At 41.1% G+C, this 15,955-nt stretch overlaps 3 protein-coding genes across 3 annotated transcripts; all 3 read left to right on the forward strand.

Moving 5' to 3' along the window:
* Nucleotides 1-10,001: 10,001 nt before the first annotated feature.
* K441DRAFT_655345 (uncharacterized protein) lies at nucleotides 10,002-10,935 on the forward strand. Its single transcript, XM_067647837.1, has one exon. It carries the CDS (start codon nucleotides 10,329-10,331, stop codon nucleotides 10,581-10,583), a length of 255 nt encoding a protein of 84 aa, XP_067506996.1. The 5' UTR covers nucleotides 10,002-10,328; the 3' UTR covers nucleotides 10,584-10,935.
* Nucleotides 10,936-11,320: 385 nt separating this feature from the next.
* On the forward strand, nucleotides 11,321-12,367 carry K441DRAFT_363167 (uncharacterized protein). The gene has a single exon (XM_067641398.1). The coding sequence runs from the start codon at nucleotides 11,446-11,448 to the stop codon at nucleotides 12,334-12,336; it is 891 nt and encodes a 296-aa protein (XP_067506997.1). The 5' UTR covers nucleotides 11,321-11,445; the 3' UTR covers nucleotides 12,337-12,367.
* Nucleotides 12,368-14,209: 1,842 nt separating this feature from the next.
* On the forward strand, nucleotides 14,210-15,765 carry K441DRAFT_546543 (Auxilliary activities family 12 protein; the record flags this gene model as incomplete). Its single annotated transcript, XM_067642868.1, has 3 exons — nucleotides 14,210-14,509; nucleotides 14,572-15,320; nucleotides 15,372-15,765. 3 exons carry the CDS (start codon nucleotides 14,210-14,212, stop codon nucleotides 15,763-15,765), a joined length of 1,443 nt encoding a protein of 480 aa, XP_067506998.1.
* Nucleotides 15,766-15,955: the final 190 nt, after the last annotated feature.

A 15,955-nucleotide genomic window follows, 5' to 3' on the forward strand; every position in this document is an offset into this window, starting at 1 on the left:
CAGGAACTTACTGGTGGGCTACCTATAGTAAGCACTATAAAGAGAAGCTTTTAATAACTACTTCTATATTTAATCCCTACTTCCTTATTACAACTATAGGAACCCTATTTGGAATTGTTGGTATATAAACTGATAATATAATTATCTTAGGAGACGACTAATTCTTAGCTCTTAAAGAGGATAAGCTAGTAAAGGCAAATCTTATAGCAAAGCTAAAGGAAAAGCTTAACTTAATAATACTATTACTCTTTAATAGATGCATCCTTTCCTTAAACGAGGATTCCATTGCTTTGCGCTAGAAGGGTTAAGGTAAGAAGATTAATGTTATTAACGTTAATTTTCCAAAGTAAGGATATATGGAGTAACGTGCTTACGGAGCTTATGTTGCTTCTATTTATCAACCTAAGGCTTTATTTAATCTCTCTATTACGGCTTAACACTAGGAACTAATTAAGGACGATATTCTTGCCCTAAATAAGCGTCTTTTCTAGCAAATAAACCATCTTGATTGGGGACTACTTTATATACCTATTAATCTTCCTACCGCTAAGCTCTTTATATTTATTAATAGATCATTTATAAATAATAAAGATTTTAGCTCCTAATTGGGATATAAGATTGTTATCGCGAATGAATTTACTAGAGAGAATAACTTTATAATCTATAGTAATCTTATCTATTAGAGCTTAACTAAGAGTAAGCGCGTTACCTAAAGTGTTTTAGTATTAGAGATATATAGAATGGTTGGCGGAGTTAATATAGTAATTGCAATTAGAACTACCCTAAAGATAATTATAGATTAACTCGAACTTCCTATTATCCCTATAATTATATACACCAATTCATTTTCCCTTTATAAGTATTTAGTTAAGCTTAGTACTATAAAGAAGAAGCGCCTTATAATTAATATTATGGCACTTCGGCAATCCTATAAGCGTTAAAAACTCTTTAAGATTTAATGGATTAATAGCTAAGATAACCTGGTAGATGTAATAATAAAGGCGAACCTAAATAAGGCACTAGAGACGTTTGTTAATATAAATACTCTATATATATGAGTTAAAGGTTAAGTTAAAAGGGAGTCCCTAGAAATTTCTTAGTTACGTAAGGTCTTAAGATATTTAGGAACTTCAACTAGCGGTTAAAGTTATCTAATTAGTTAGATTCTGTAGACCCTGACTTAAACTAGCTAATTAGGATTTTCCATCCCCAAGATGGAAAATCGCTATTAGCTCGCTTACCGCTAGCGCCTTAGCGGCCCTACTAATAAGATACCTACCTATAACTTATAAGTAAGAAAGCACTATATACTAAGAGGCAAATTTTGGGACAGCGAGACTTATATTGTAATGGCAATAGTAAGTAAGGAGGATTAATTTTTATTCCGCTAGTTAAGCGGTATATATATATAGATGGCAACTATAAAAGAAGAGTTGCTAGTGTTAGGAATAAAGGTAAATGGTTACCATATAAGGCAAGTTGCCGTTACGTACAGCAAGTTGCCATCACGTGCCGCCGCGGCACTAGCATAGTAAGGAACCCTAAGTTCCTTACCCCTTTCTTTAAGATCAATATAGAACAATTATTATACTATCTACGAACCATAGCTACGTGATATCCCCTTGTATAACCAACACTTATAAACCTTAAAGGACGATTTCCTACCTACCTTAAATAAGACGCTAGAACCTTAATTAATTCCTACTAAAGGATTCTTAAGCTTCTTAGCTCCTTCTACCTATTAATAACTATATTACGAATATATACCTATAGAGGATGACTTATAGGATAAAGACAGCGTAGCTATTAAGGAAGATAATATTATAAAAGGTAAATAATTAAGGAAGTTACCTAAACAATATATGGCTTATTTAACTCACCTTAAAGAGGTAGATAGCTTTAAAGCACTTTAGGTAGCCTTCTACGTAAGCCTAAAATATTATAGGAAAATCTATTATAATAAGCTACTACCTCTACCTAAGAACTAGAAGGAGCTTATAAAATACTAGTATAGAGAAGAGTTCCTTATTGCTGCTATAAAAGAATATACGGACCTAAACGGTTATAGAATATTCAAGGTTATAAATAAGACTCCATTAGTTAAAACAGTGCCTACTACCTAGAGATTTACCTATAAAACGAACACTAACGGATATCTAATAAAGTTTAAGGCACGACTCTATATAAAAGGCGATCTATAAGAGTTAATTTATAAGGAAACCTATACGGCAACTCTAGCAGCCAAAGTCTTTAGGGCTCTCGCAGCAGTCATCGCAGCATTTAATTTGGACGTTTAGCAGGGCGACGCTGTTAACGCGTTTACAAATAGTTTAATTAACAAAATAGTCTATATTAAGTATCCAGATGGATTTACTATTAAAAGCAAATATCTACTACTATATAGAGCTCTCTACGGACTTTAATAATTACTACGTCTCTAGTATAATAACTTAAGTTAGGAACTAACTAAATTGGGGTTAAAGCCTATTAGCGGAGAGCTATATCTCTACTACAATAATTAACTAATTATGTTCTTCTATGTAGATAATATCTATGCTATAAGTACTAAGGAGAACTAGTTAGAGCTTCTAAGCTTTAAGAATACGTTTATAAAGAAATACGAGATAAAGAACCTAGGCGAACTATTCTAGTTCCTAAAAATTTAAGTCTTAAGAGACAAAAGTTAGAGGAAGCTATAGCTCTATTAAGACTTCTATATTAAGAAGATCGCTAATAACTTTTATTTAACTAATATACGCTTAGTTAGTACACCTATAAGCACTAATAGGCTCCTATTAAACCCGGAGAAAGCTTTAAATTAAGACACCTATATCTACTAGAGGATAATTAGATTACTTCTCTACGCGACCTATATTACGAGACCTAATATAGCTTAGGCTTTAAGTAAGCTATCGGAATTCCTACGAAACCCCTTACCCCTACACAACGCCGCAGCCCGTTAAGCGATTACCTACCTATATTAGACGAGGACCCTTACAATTAAATACTTAGGGCATAATATAGGGAGTTAAGTCTTTACGGGAGCAAGTGACGTAGCGTTTAGAGATGACTTGACAAGTAGACGTAGTACGGAAGGATATCTGTTTACCCTATTTAGGGGACCAATTAACTAGCACTCTACTAAGTAGACGTTAGTAACGAAGTTAAGTACTAAGGCAGAGCTTATAGCTTTATTATATACAGGCACGGAATTAATCTAGTGGAGTTACTTCTTTAAAGAAATTAAATTAACCTTAGATAACAGGCAAACGATTAACTGTAACAATCTATAGACAATTTAACTGCTTACAAAGGACGGACTAGAGCTATCTACGAAGCTCCAACACGTTAACATACACCACTACTGGTTACGTTAAGAAGTACGTGACGATCGAATTAGGATTAACTGGACGCCTACTGCAGCAATAGTAGCAGACGGCTTGACAAAAGCTCTACCGAGGCAGAAGCACGAGACGTTTGTTTATTAATTGAATTTGGTCGATATTAAAGATAGGATCTAAATTGATAAAGGTAAGCGAGGAGGACGATATGGGGCATATTTGACTTAACACTATGCCAAGACCCGCGATGCAGCTTTGATCCATGAGGGCTCAAAGCTGGGGGGGTGTGTCGATCCAGGTCGGGTTTTAAAACGGGTTTCCTTACCACCGTCTTACTACTGTCTCGGTCAGCGACCCGGTCAACGACTCGGTCGACGACTCGGTCACCGACGTAGTCTACTGTCCCTTTTTCTTATGTATACATAGAGGCTATAGAGCCACATTTTCAATAGACAGAGTTCTCATTCTTTACTTACTTATCGGTGCATGGACTACCGATCGACACCTAGCGAGAGGTAAGGGGTAAGTCTATTGTAGAGCTTTTAAAATCTTATAGAGGTTTATCCTGATTAACTTATTTGACTTTCTCCCCTTTAAAGTATACTTTTAAGACGTCTTTTCTTTATATACTATAGGACAGTAAGTTAAATCTAGTGTCTGATAACCTCATATTACTACAGTTTTCTCCTTAGATAGATTATTAGCGTCTGGGTAGTCGTATGTGTTGGTTGGGGGGGGGGGGGGGGGGGTACGTGGACATATGGAGTCCTCACACCACCATACACCTGCGTCCCCGCGTGATAGTATGTATATCCAAATTGAGTTGTGTAAAGAATTCCTATTAAATCGGAAATCCCAGAAGAGAGTGATGACCGATGAATCTTTATTGCTCTATGAAGTGTCGACCTGTCGATCCAGGTCGGATTTTGGTGATCACCCTGTTCCTGTTCTAGTTGCCTACATGTAAGCTTTGCAGTGCGAAGAATTGAATGAACGACTTGATTGTGAATGTAGCTCTAGAGGCTCTATATATACACGAAGAAGGTAGAAGTAATGGGGTAATAGATAGCTGAAATGGGAACGGTAATCTGCTACCAATATTGATCTGCAACTACTATATTAGGTGGCGTTAACGCTATCTCGGAGCCTTCCAAGCGGTAATCTTGTGTCTCAACGCAGTGTCGGTAATCGGTTACACACCCCCCTAGATTTAACGGTGTAGTTAAAGCTATAGAACATAAAATAAGGGCAGAAGCTATACCAAAATAGGAAATTTAGATACAATTTAAGAGTAGTAAAAGGTAGGGTAATTAAAATGGTATATTGCGAATATTGCGAATATCGCGGATATTGCAGATATCGCGGACATTGCGAATGGAGTCAATTAATCTAATATCGAATATCCACTAAATTTAATTGCTTTATCCATGCCTTGTGCTTTTAACGGGGTAAGATCTTAGTAAGGCCATTAGTAGGCATCTTGTCTGTAGGGACCCATTAGACGTTAATCTTTTTAACTTAAACTTCCTATCTCAGCCAGTGCTAATAGACATCGATATATCAAAGCTTAGTATTAAGCTTTAGTGTATCCTATCTTAGGAGTTATACGGTCTGCATATTGTCGCAGAGCACAGTAAAATCGCGTTCTAAATTAAAGCCTATTGCCTTAAAGAATCGTTGCCACTAGATAATTTTAACAGCAGTAGTAGATAGGGAGAGAAGCTCCGCTTTAGTAGTTAAATAAGTAACCGATTGTTATAAGGTAGCTTTCCAATTAATTAGTCCTCCAAATAGCATAAATAGGTACCCCTAAGAGCTCCATCTAGTCTCCTTATCGTCCGCAAATACTACATTAAATGCTCCGTAAAAGGTAACGTCTTCTCCTTCTAGGTTTTTATAATAGATATATGCTCTAAAGGCTTCGCCAGAGTATTTAATAGCTATTAATTTTATTCTAAGGCAGTAGGAAATAGCTTAGTTTACTACATTAAGGTGTTCTTAATTTAGATTAGTAAGGAATTCGGCTAGCTTAGAATGCGTCTTAGTAATATTAGGTCTTCTAAATACGGCTAGGTATGCAAGAGAACTAACCCGTTGCTAATAGGCTAGTGTTTTTTAAGGGTTCGTCTGCTAGTCAGACGGAATTAGTTTAGCAGGTAGTAGAGATTTAGGAAATCTTCCTAGTTAAATATTAAATCAATTGGCTATCCTTTTAATATAGGAATCTTAGTAGAGCCAGAGCTTTCAATTTGGTCAATCTCGTTTAATTTAAATTCCTAAAAACCACTATAGGTCTCCTAGTGCACGGATCTCATATTAGTACAGCAATTTTGCTTTAAATTCTTTAAGTCTTAAAAGGTCCTTCTTGGCAAATAGGACGGCTATATTGTCTACATAGAAGAAGACAATAAGTCGTCTATTAGTAAATAGGTAGTTAGTGCCTAGTACTAGTTCTAATCCGAATTTAGCCAGTGTATTGGTAAGCTCTTTATACTAAAGTAGTAGTAAGATTTTTAATCCATATAGCGCCATAAGTAGCTTTAAGACATGTCTGTTTTAATCAAATCCTTCTAGGCAGTAGTAGTAGATTAGTTTACTAAGCTTGGCGTTTATAAATGCGTTTACAGCGTTATACTATCGAATTTCTAGGTTAAATACGGCTGCTATAGCCATAAGAGCACGGAATATTCGAGCAGCTAGGGTTACTGCATAGGTCTCTTCCTCTGTAATCTACAGATCTCCGCGGACACACAGTCAAGCTTTAAGCTTTTAAAGATAACCGTCACTGTTAAGCTTATATTTAAAGACCCATTTTAGCAAAAGGATCTGCTCGTTGCCTGCTTCTGCTTTTAGTATAGTCTTAAATATCCCTCGGCGTTTTAGGTCGTTATATTCTTTTTCCATAGCCTTTTAAAAGCCAGTAGTCAAAGGGTGCTTTCTTAGATCTTTGAGATTCTTTAGTTTAGGAGGAAGGTTGTCCTAATATAGAGATAAGGATCTAGTTCGGTTAATGTCCTTTACTAGTCCTATGGCAAATTTAGCGTAGTAACCAAATAGGGTAAATAGATTGGTTAGTGCTGCTACATACGCTTAACGTCGAATTCGTTTTAATCCTTTTAGTAGGATAAGGTCGGCAGAAGGTTTGGCCGAGACTTTATTAGCTTATAGAGCTATATTAGATAGTTCTGGCAAACTTAGCTAGGAAGGGGTTGTTTCAATTATATCTAGGATATCATCTTAAAGTCCTTATAGTGAGGTATTCGATTCTAGTAAATCTGGAGATACCATTCTACTAGGAGTCGGTAACTATTTAATATCCTTTATACAAGGCTCTGCCGCATCGTTCGATTTAGGTGTAGTCGTTTGTTCTACATTTAAGGTAGGTCTATATAGGACAGATTTATCCTCAGATTTGTCCTCGTGTAGAGGTTCTAGTAGACTAATTATCTAGAGGGTATCTTCTAATGCTTCCCTTAGCAGGTAGTCGATGTCTTAACCCTTAGGGTCATAAAACGAGGTCTCGTCAAATATAACGTCTCTGGTTTAAATAACCTTGCGGAGACTCAGAATCCAGATTCAATAAATATTGGTTAAATCGTAGCCGACTAGGTATCCAATTAATGCACAAGGAGCTAGTTTATCTCCCCTTTTAATTCGTTTATCCAGTATATAGGTTTTGCAGCCGTATACATGCATATAGGTAAGTAATGGCGGCTTGCCGTAGGCGATCTCGTACGGAGTTTTCTATCCTAGTTGCTTATTTAGGGTTTAATTAAGTGCATAGCTAGCGGTAAGGAAAGCTTCTAGTCCTAGGGATGGGGGTAAGGATACTTCTAGCTGCATAGCCCTTAATCGATCCATAAGGGTTTGTCCAGATCATTTAGCTCCGCCATTTTGTTCTTCTATATACGGTGCTCGGCATTTAAAAGTAATACCTTTATCTGCACACTATGTATATAAGATATCTTCTATTTATTTAAAAGCACATTTATTATTACTCTAGAAGAAGATAACGTCTTAGTAGAATCGTATTTTAATTAAACGGTGGGTCTTGCGGATAGTAGGTAGGACGGTAGCTTTATCCTTATTTTTAGCAGTAAATATAAAATTAAATTTAGAATACGTGTAATAGAAGTGTATTACGTATCTATCGCTATTATACCCTAGTTCTCCAAGGGTAATAATATTAAATGCTACCCGCTTAAATGGTCGAGTGGCTGGAAATTTATATTCTCGTCTTTAAGAGATCTGCTGTATGTGCTTTAATATTAAGCAGACTTCGCATTTAATTTTAAGCGGTGCTCATTCGTCAATTAGCTCTTCGAGCTCTACGCCATTAACGTACTTAGGAAGCTGCTTAATAGCGTTAGGTCCTACATAGCCAAGTATTTTATACCATTTTATAGCTATAGCTCCGACTAGTTTACGGGCCATTCTACTTAGTTAATGTCTTCTTATTAAGAAGGTCAATTAATTTATCGAATCTAGGGTATTTATAGGCTCTCGGTGCATTAGTGCCTAGTAGCCCCCTAGTTATTTCGCATAGCATACTATTTCGCCAGTAGCTAGACGGTATAGCAAGTTTCGTCCTAAGTCGAAATGGATATCGTTATCTATAGCCCTTGATAGTGCTACAATATTTGTAAATATGGTAGGTACTAATGCTACATAGGATAGCTTCATTTTTGAGCTCCTAGTAGGTGTATTAATAGTAATTATTACTGTTCCATAAGCCTATATCTTTTTACAATTTTCACCAGCAATCAGGTAGTCGTCTTCTGCAGCTAGGTAGGAGAAGGTAAAGTCTTCTTAGTTATTGCAGACGTGGGTATTTACACTAGGGTTAAGTATCTAGGTGTTCTAGAGTTTAAATGGAGTTTAACCAGTACTAAACACGGTAGTATAGCTAGTTAGGGTTTTAGAAGGTAGGGTTTTAGAATTAAAATTAATTATAGATTCTATATTCTTCTTTGCTTCCTATTCTCTTTTTAAGATAAGGTTAACAATGCGTTTAATCTAAGGCGTAGATGAGATTGCTTCTTCTACTTTCTTTTAGATGTCTAGGTTTAGTTTCCATCCTTAAGGGCGCTTCTACTCAACAATGTAGTAGTAGCTACTAAATCAATGTTTAAAGCCGCATATGTATTCCTTATTCCATTTTAAATCTAAATTAGAATTACTATTAGAATCTAAATTAGAATTGCCTAGGGTTACAAAAGTAGAGTTATTAGCAGGGGTAGCAGTGGATACTGCTTACTGCATGCGGTAGTGCTCCTTAAATTCCTTAATTAGATCGATAATAGATGGGGCATCTTTATCCTTCCGTTCTTTCCTAATAAGGTCTACTTCTAGTGCTCCTACAAAACTAGAAGAGATGGATTTAATGGCTTAAATAAAGTTATAGTGTGGCCTAAATCCTTATACATCTAGTAGCTTTAATTACTCCGTAAGCTTATAGACATTCCGCCAGTTATTTAACCATTTATCGATGCTCTGCTTTTTATTATAGACTTTTAAAGCCGTGTACTAATTTAGGACGTCTCGTTTTTAACCTAAGGTAGTAAGGGCTAGTGCAGTCTTAAGTGCTTAAAGCCGTTCGTGTACTGTATTAAGGTCGTTAATAAGTAGAAGGTAGGCTACCGATGTAGTGCGAACGATATAGTTACTAATATCGTTTATAGCCCGTTTTTGCTTCTCGTATGTATAAAGATTATCTTTATATTTAGCATAGAGCTAATTATAGGCGGTAAGCTGACTTGGGTCTAGCTTTACTATTAATATAGCCATAGGTAGTATGTCCCTTAGTATGGGACGACTTAGTTATACTAGCTTTAGACGCTCGCCTTTTTTAAATAGGTCAATGTGCTCCCATACCTTGTTAGTTTTAGCAGTATCTTAGATAATAAAGAACCACTATGACCAATTAGATGGCTGGTTAAGGATAAGGTTAACTTTCAATTCGCTTGTGGTTGTCATTTTTAGGATTTAATAGGTCAGGTAGGGTCCAATTGGCGTCTTAGCAAAAACCTTATTTTAACGTTTCGAACTTTTGATTTGATTCGTTAGTTCGTTCATTGGTCGGGTACGTACGTCAACTGGGGTCGATCGTCCGTTCGTTTAATAGGTAAAGAAGCTCGAGACACTGCAAAGGTAGTAGAAGTAGTAACTTCTTAAATAAGGTAGTAGATTAATTGGTTAGCAGGTGGTGCGATCCGGGCTCATAACTGTAAGCTTTGCAGTGCGAAGAATTGAATGAACGACTTAATTGTGAATGTAGCTCTAGAGGCTCTATATATACACGAAGAAGGTAGAAGTAATGGGGTAATAGATAGCTGAAATGGGAACGGTAATCTGCCACCAATATTGATCTGCAACCACTATATTGGGTGGCGTTGACGCCATCTCGGAGCCTTCCAAGCGGTGATCTTGTGTCTCAACGCAGTGTCGGTAGTCGGTTACACTACACCTTATGACTTCATACTATTTCTATTACCCCCCCATTACCTTATTAGCAATGTCGATCAATTGGCAATGAGGTAACAGTTTCAAATCGACGTCAGTGTCGACGTCAGTCTTTGCCACCTATCTAGTGTATATAGTGAGGCTCTAGAGCCTCTTGCAATGAGACAGAGTCATCATTCTTTTATCTTTTGGTCTTCCGATCGACACGACCTGTTGGCTACACCTACCTCACGTATATATAGTCTCTGTTTCTTCATAGATCAATCGAGACGAGTTCCTAACCTGGTATTTTCTGGCCACCATGAAGACGCCGCGGCGTCGTCTTACGTCCCAGGGGTGCACCTCTACCCCCTAAACATTCACCAGTAGCTCTCTCCTCCAGCCTTATACAACTCGTCCTTTTACCTAATACTTTAAGCACTCCGACGACTTAATGTTTACTAGCCCAAGCCTCTATATATATTCATTCATAAGGGCTGGCAAAATATTCAATCATTATCACTCCTTATGAATGAATATGAAGCAATGGATAAAAATATCATCGACAACCCTGGCTCTTATCAGCCAACGTACACGACCACTGAAACTCGTATTTCGTATATATCTGGGCTGGAACGGCGAAATCTTCCTGATCGCGCTAGGTCTCCCTGTCCGCGTTTGCTGTTGTGGCTGTGGCTGTGGCTGTGGATACCTGCTTGTAGACACGAGAGAGCAACTGTCGATCAAGGTCAGATTTTGCCGATTACCCTGTTCCTTTTCCAGTTGCCTATCACCCTATGACTCACACTGTTTCTGTTGCCTGTACCCCCCCAATTCCTTGCACTTTCCTCATATATATATAGACGCCCTAGAGCCACATTTAATAGACAGAGTCTTCCTTATCTTCTTCTGATCTGCATCGGATCGACAGCAACACCTTGGCTGCTGACGGCAGGGATTCTATAAAGATAGTAACTATCAACTTCTCGACCTTACAGGCGTTGAATGGAGCGACTACTTTGAGGCCTTAGTGCTGGTAGGTTCGCTCGGGTTCTGCAGAGAGTAATGGGCAGGGACGGAATATCTATGCGATGCTTATATTTGCGTAGTGTTCATGTTGGTGTGGGGAGGGTTTAGGTATTATGGAAATAACTTATTATTTGATTAATGACATTGCCTTCTTGTTATAGGAATATTTCTGCTGGTGTGGTTACTCGGGTCTCGTATTTCCTGCGCCTTTTCACATTTTGGGGAGGAAATCGAACCAACATCGTGTGGCTTGCCCAGGATGAACGCCAAAGGGGTATTCGCTTGGCAATAAACCTCCTCAAACAGCCACTCTCCAGTCCTCTCCCCGAGGCGTCCAACAGGCTAACAGAAAACTTCGACCTCCTTGCCAAAGCTTCTGAATAGCTTGACTTGACACGGATGGGACTTGGGCACCTTGGGTCTGGGCTTCTCAGCACAACCGATTAAGGGTTTTGTGGCTTTCGAGACCTGGTTCAGCTTTAGCTCTCCTATCCCCAAAAAGCGCTTAAAGGCATTGGTAGACTTAATAAATTTCGCATGACCCCGAAAGTTGGGTCGTCTCTTGGGTAGAGCTCTTCAATTCCACAAGGTCAAGGTTGGTGGAGTCTTGCTCGTCCTCTATGCTTTTTTCATCATGACCATTTCAAATATGGATTTCTCACTCTCCTTCCTCAATAGCATCTCTTTCTTTCTAATTCCACTCTTCTCTCATTTCAGCACAGCTTCCGGCGGCACCGTCAGTATAACCCAGTTCCCTGCCTTCTCCACCCAACGATACTGCGTCCAAGAATGTATCTACAGCGGTCGCACGAACGGCGCGCCGCCCCTCCCTCGGTCCCTAAGCTGCAAGCTACCCTACTCAGACTCATGTATGTGCCGCACCGACCTCGCATCTAGCGCCTCCTCCCTCCTCGCCGATTGCATCAGCAGCGCTTGCTCGGATTCGCCGCCCGACGTCACCTCCGCACAGTCCCTCTACTCCGCCTACTGCGCCAGCAGCCTCCCACTCGTTGCTTCTATTCCAACGCTCAGTATCGCGAGCCAAGAAGCCTTCTCATCCCTCCGTGGTTGTGCACAGGACTGCCTCTACGGCGGGCCCAGCGACGGCAGCGGTGCTCTACCGCGCGCGCTACAGTGCTTGGGCACGCCGGCCTACGACGGATGCATGTGTAGAAGTGATATGGCGTCTACAGCCAACAGCTTCTTGACGGTCTGCGCGAGCAAGTATTGTCAGGGGAACACGGATGATATCGCGAGTGCTATCAGCGCGTACACGGCGTACTGTGATGGCGCTATGAACAAGGCTGCCACGACGCCTGCAAACGGGGGAGGATCAACGGCGCCTACGGCGGCGAGCACGGGGGCGAAGAATACCGGGTCGAGCGTGAAAGTTACTGGTGGGTTCCTCTTGTTCCATTCCGCGTGTAGTTCTCTCAGCGTTCGCCAAACCCGACTGCCCAATTCCATTGAATCCAAAACCGACCTGCAAGTTCGAAAGGAGTCAAGCCTCGCCTCCCCATCATAATTCCATCCTTCATCCCTCTTCCGTATATCCCGCTAACGTGCCCGTCGAACTTAGGCTCCCCTTCATCCTCGGCAACAACTTCCGCCACAAACTCCCCTTCCAGCGGTAAAGGTGGCCTTAGCACCGGCGCCATTGTCGGTATAGTCGTTGGACCCCTCTGCAGTGTTATCGTCGCGGGGGTCACGATCTATATGCGGTATATTCGGCACAAAAAGAAGATGCGGGTGTTGGAGACGCAGCAAGATGGCGGGATAAAAGCTTGGAAGTGAATAAGAAGCAGTCTGACAACGAGAAATAAGCACATTTGGAGGAGAGGTGTCCATTTGTGCTGGTAAGGGTGGGAAGTTTGGTATGTATAAGTTACTTTTCTTTTTTATCGTATTTGTGACGTAATTTATGTGGATTGAACAATTTGTGCGCGTGGGCGTTTTCTTATATCATCTGTTGTTTGATTTAGCGTGCTGGTACTACGTCATTAAGATGAAAGAATCGGGAATTGAATGCCAGATGTCCCACGAGAAACTAGTTTGGGTTTTACGAGGGGATAGGGTAAAGATGCAAAAACTATCGTATCACAAGGCTATCTCACTCCTTAAAACAATCAGTGAAGGAAGAGACAAAGTAGGTGACACACAGCCGCCCACCAGCTAATAGCCAATACAACAACTTGCTATCCACTTTATTTTTGCCCGATTGTACGTCGTTAGCATTTGAGGTCAGCTGGCCAAGAACGGGCGATGGAGAAGCTGTGAAAGAGCATACACTCGAGATGCGATGTGCTAAAAACACCGGATACGCAACTAGCAAGTGCAGGAGTATTATTGCTTGTTTCATGGTTGGATAGGTACGAATGGTAGAATGACTCTGCTGCCGAATAGCCTCGAAATCACGGAGATAACTATACGCATCGCAGCGAGCGGCATGCAGTGCTAAAACGGAGGGGAAGACATAGGAAGAGAGCAAAGAAAAAGCTCCATTGCTAGGTAAGAGAATGACAAAGAAATTGAGATGCGATGCGACAAATGGACTGGTCCGTTGTACAGGTTCAGTCACGTAACGCAGTCAATATAAAACCACGATGAGTTCCTAAGTCGTCAGACATGTTAGAAGAGGCGTTTCGGCTCTTACAGCTCTAGCTCTCTGCCTACACTAGTGTTGAGATTCATAACATAGCCTATTGCAAAGCTTAGCCTAAATAAGCTATTCAGGCGAAGGTGCTGTTTGGGAAAACTTTCAAGGAACAGTGAAGAGGGCCACGTACGTGTTAACCTGAGCAGACCTTGATTAGCTTGAACAAAAGCGACGATGCTGACTAAAGGCGCCGTTCAGTTGCGAATCGGAACTTAGCCACAAAAATTTTGATGTTCCTTTCATCGCTAAAAAAACACGCTAAAAGATGTGTGTTCCAGATTCACGCTTGGCGAGCGCAGGTATTTGATATATAGTACGAGCAACCGCGTAAACCCCCTCGTGATTACACGCTTCGTTGGTCAACTCCCAGCAGAGACCCGTGTTCGACGCGTCTTGATGCCAGTCAAGGCCATTCAATTTTTCACATGAAACACTGTGGCGCTGCTTCGTCAATGCTAGCCACCTCTCAGCGTTAGCACCTTCCGGGTTTTACATTCCGTCGTTTCCATGATGACGCAGTTGACCAAGATCACGAACATCTTTTCGCTCCAGTATTCAAACTTCGCTTGCCCATGCAAACCGCATCAAACACCAAGAATGGAATGAATTGTCAGTTTCTCGCTCGTGGCTTGGACAGACTTCTAACATACCGGTAACTCCGGAATACTTGAAGCTTGTCTACGCAGCCGGCACATCAAATATTTGTGACTACTTTCGCTATTTTCCCACTCACCTAGTCGAAATGCTTCACTTCTATCTTCCAATAGTATTTTCCCTTGCGTTTGCTCGTGCGCAGACCTCGAGCGCTCCAACCTGCTCTACCACTCTTACGCCAAAGAACGCCGCCCCTTCTGTTGCTTCGGGATGGGAGGCTATGGTGGTGGCTACAGGGTTAACCAGCCCACGCGGTATCATTTTCGATTCAAGCGGTCATCTTCTTGTAGTGCAGCAAGGCAAAGGTATAGGAAGTTTGTCGTTAACTGACAATGGTGGCGCCTGTGTAATTGCCGGGCAGCCAAGCGATGTGATCCTTGATGGCACGGTAAGCAAGCTTTATGGCCTCAAGTCACACATCAAAGGTACCACTAACTTTCGATTCCTCAGCTTAACCATGGCATTGAGCTTTCCAGCGATGGAAAAACATTATATGCCTCTTCTGCTGAGGCCGTCTATTCTTGGTCCTACGATCCCGCATCAAGTAAAAACACGTCCACTCCTCGCCAATTGGTTGGCGGCATGAGCACATCAGATCACACAACGCGGACCTTACTCCTTTCTCGGAAAGCGGAGGGCATGCTTATGGTAAGTAGAGGGAGTACTTCAAATCTCGACGCGCTTGCCGAAGATATCACATCTGGTCACAGTCAAATAAAAGCTTTCAATATCACTAGCGCTACTTCTTTGTACGACTATAATACTGATGGGCTGCTTCTGGGTTGGGGCCTGCGTAATTCAGTTGGAGTTGCTGAAGAACCGATCACAGGCGGCATATATTCGGTTGAGAATAGCGTTGATGAAATGGTTAGGGATGGCCAGAATATACATCAGGACAATCCAGGCGAGGAGATGAACTTCCACGGATACTTGAATGGTGCTAAGTACGCTCAGCAAGGTGGTAACTATGGATATCCTTCCTGCTTTGCTGCATGGGATGTTGGGACCATCCCGAACAACACTGGACTCCAGGTTGGAACCCAGTTCGCTATCGGGAATCAGAACGCGACTATCAATGATACATTCTGCAAAAATGACCGCGTCGCTCCTCGTCTCACATTTCAAGCTCATACGGCGCCTTTAGATATGAAATTTAATGATAACGGCAGTGCAGCATGGGTCACTTTCCATGGAAGCTGGTTGGTGTTGGAAGTCCCATTAATCCTTGCTTTTACTGATGGAGTTTTAAGGGACCGAATCGACCCCATAGGATACAAGCTTTCCGTTGTGGGGTTTTCCAATGGCTCGCCCATTGAATCAGCAAACAGTAGCACCGCCGCCATTGATATTGTCTCTAACCTTGACCTCTCAAAATGCCCAAACAACTGCTTCAGACCGGTTGGCTTGGCATGGGACAGTAAGGGTAGGCTGTTCATGAGTAGTGATACTACGGGCGAAATCTATGTTGTAGTCAGGGCGGATGGCAGCTCAGCGAATTCTGCCTCACCTTTTAGTGGGCTGCCTCCCACTGGCACGGCGAGTGCTGCAACTACGTCGAGTACGAAGCGGAGTGCGGCGCCAAGGCACATGCGGAGCTCATGGACCTTGCTTATTGCTTTCCTGGTGGCTAGCATATTCATGTGATGTTGGATTAGGAGACTAGTAATGAAGCTATAATTAGTAGGACTAAGTGGTATAATCGTGTGGAAGGCTTCAAAGATGTTTGAAGAACCCTAGAAGATTAGGTCGGTCTAAGAAGCCTTTTCTCGCGGAAGGAGCCTTCTTCATAGCTTCGAATCTACTCCTCAAGAACTTCCTACTCCTTCTACATCCC

The sequence above is a fragment of the Cenococcum geophilum genome (assembly GCF_001692895.1).
Source record: "Cenococcum geophilum 1.58 unplaced genomic scaffold K441scaffold_9, whole genome shotgun sequence".
NCBI lineage: Eukaryota > Fungi > Ascomycota > Dothideomycetes > Gloniales > Gloniaceae > Cenococcum > Cenococcum geophilum.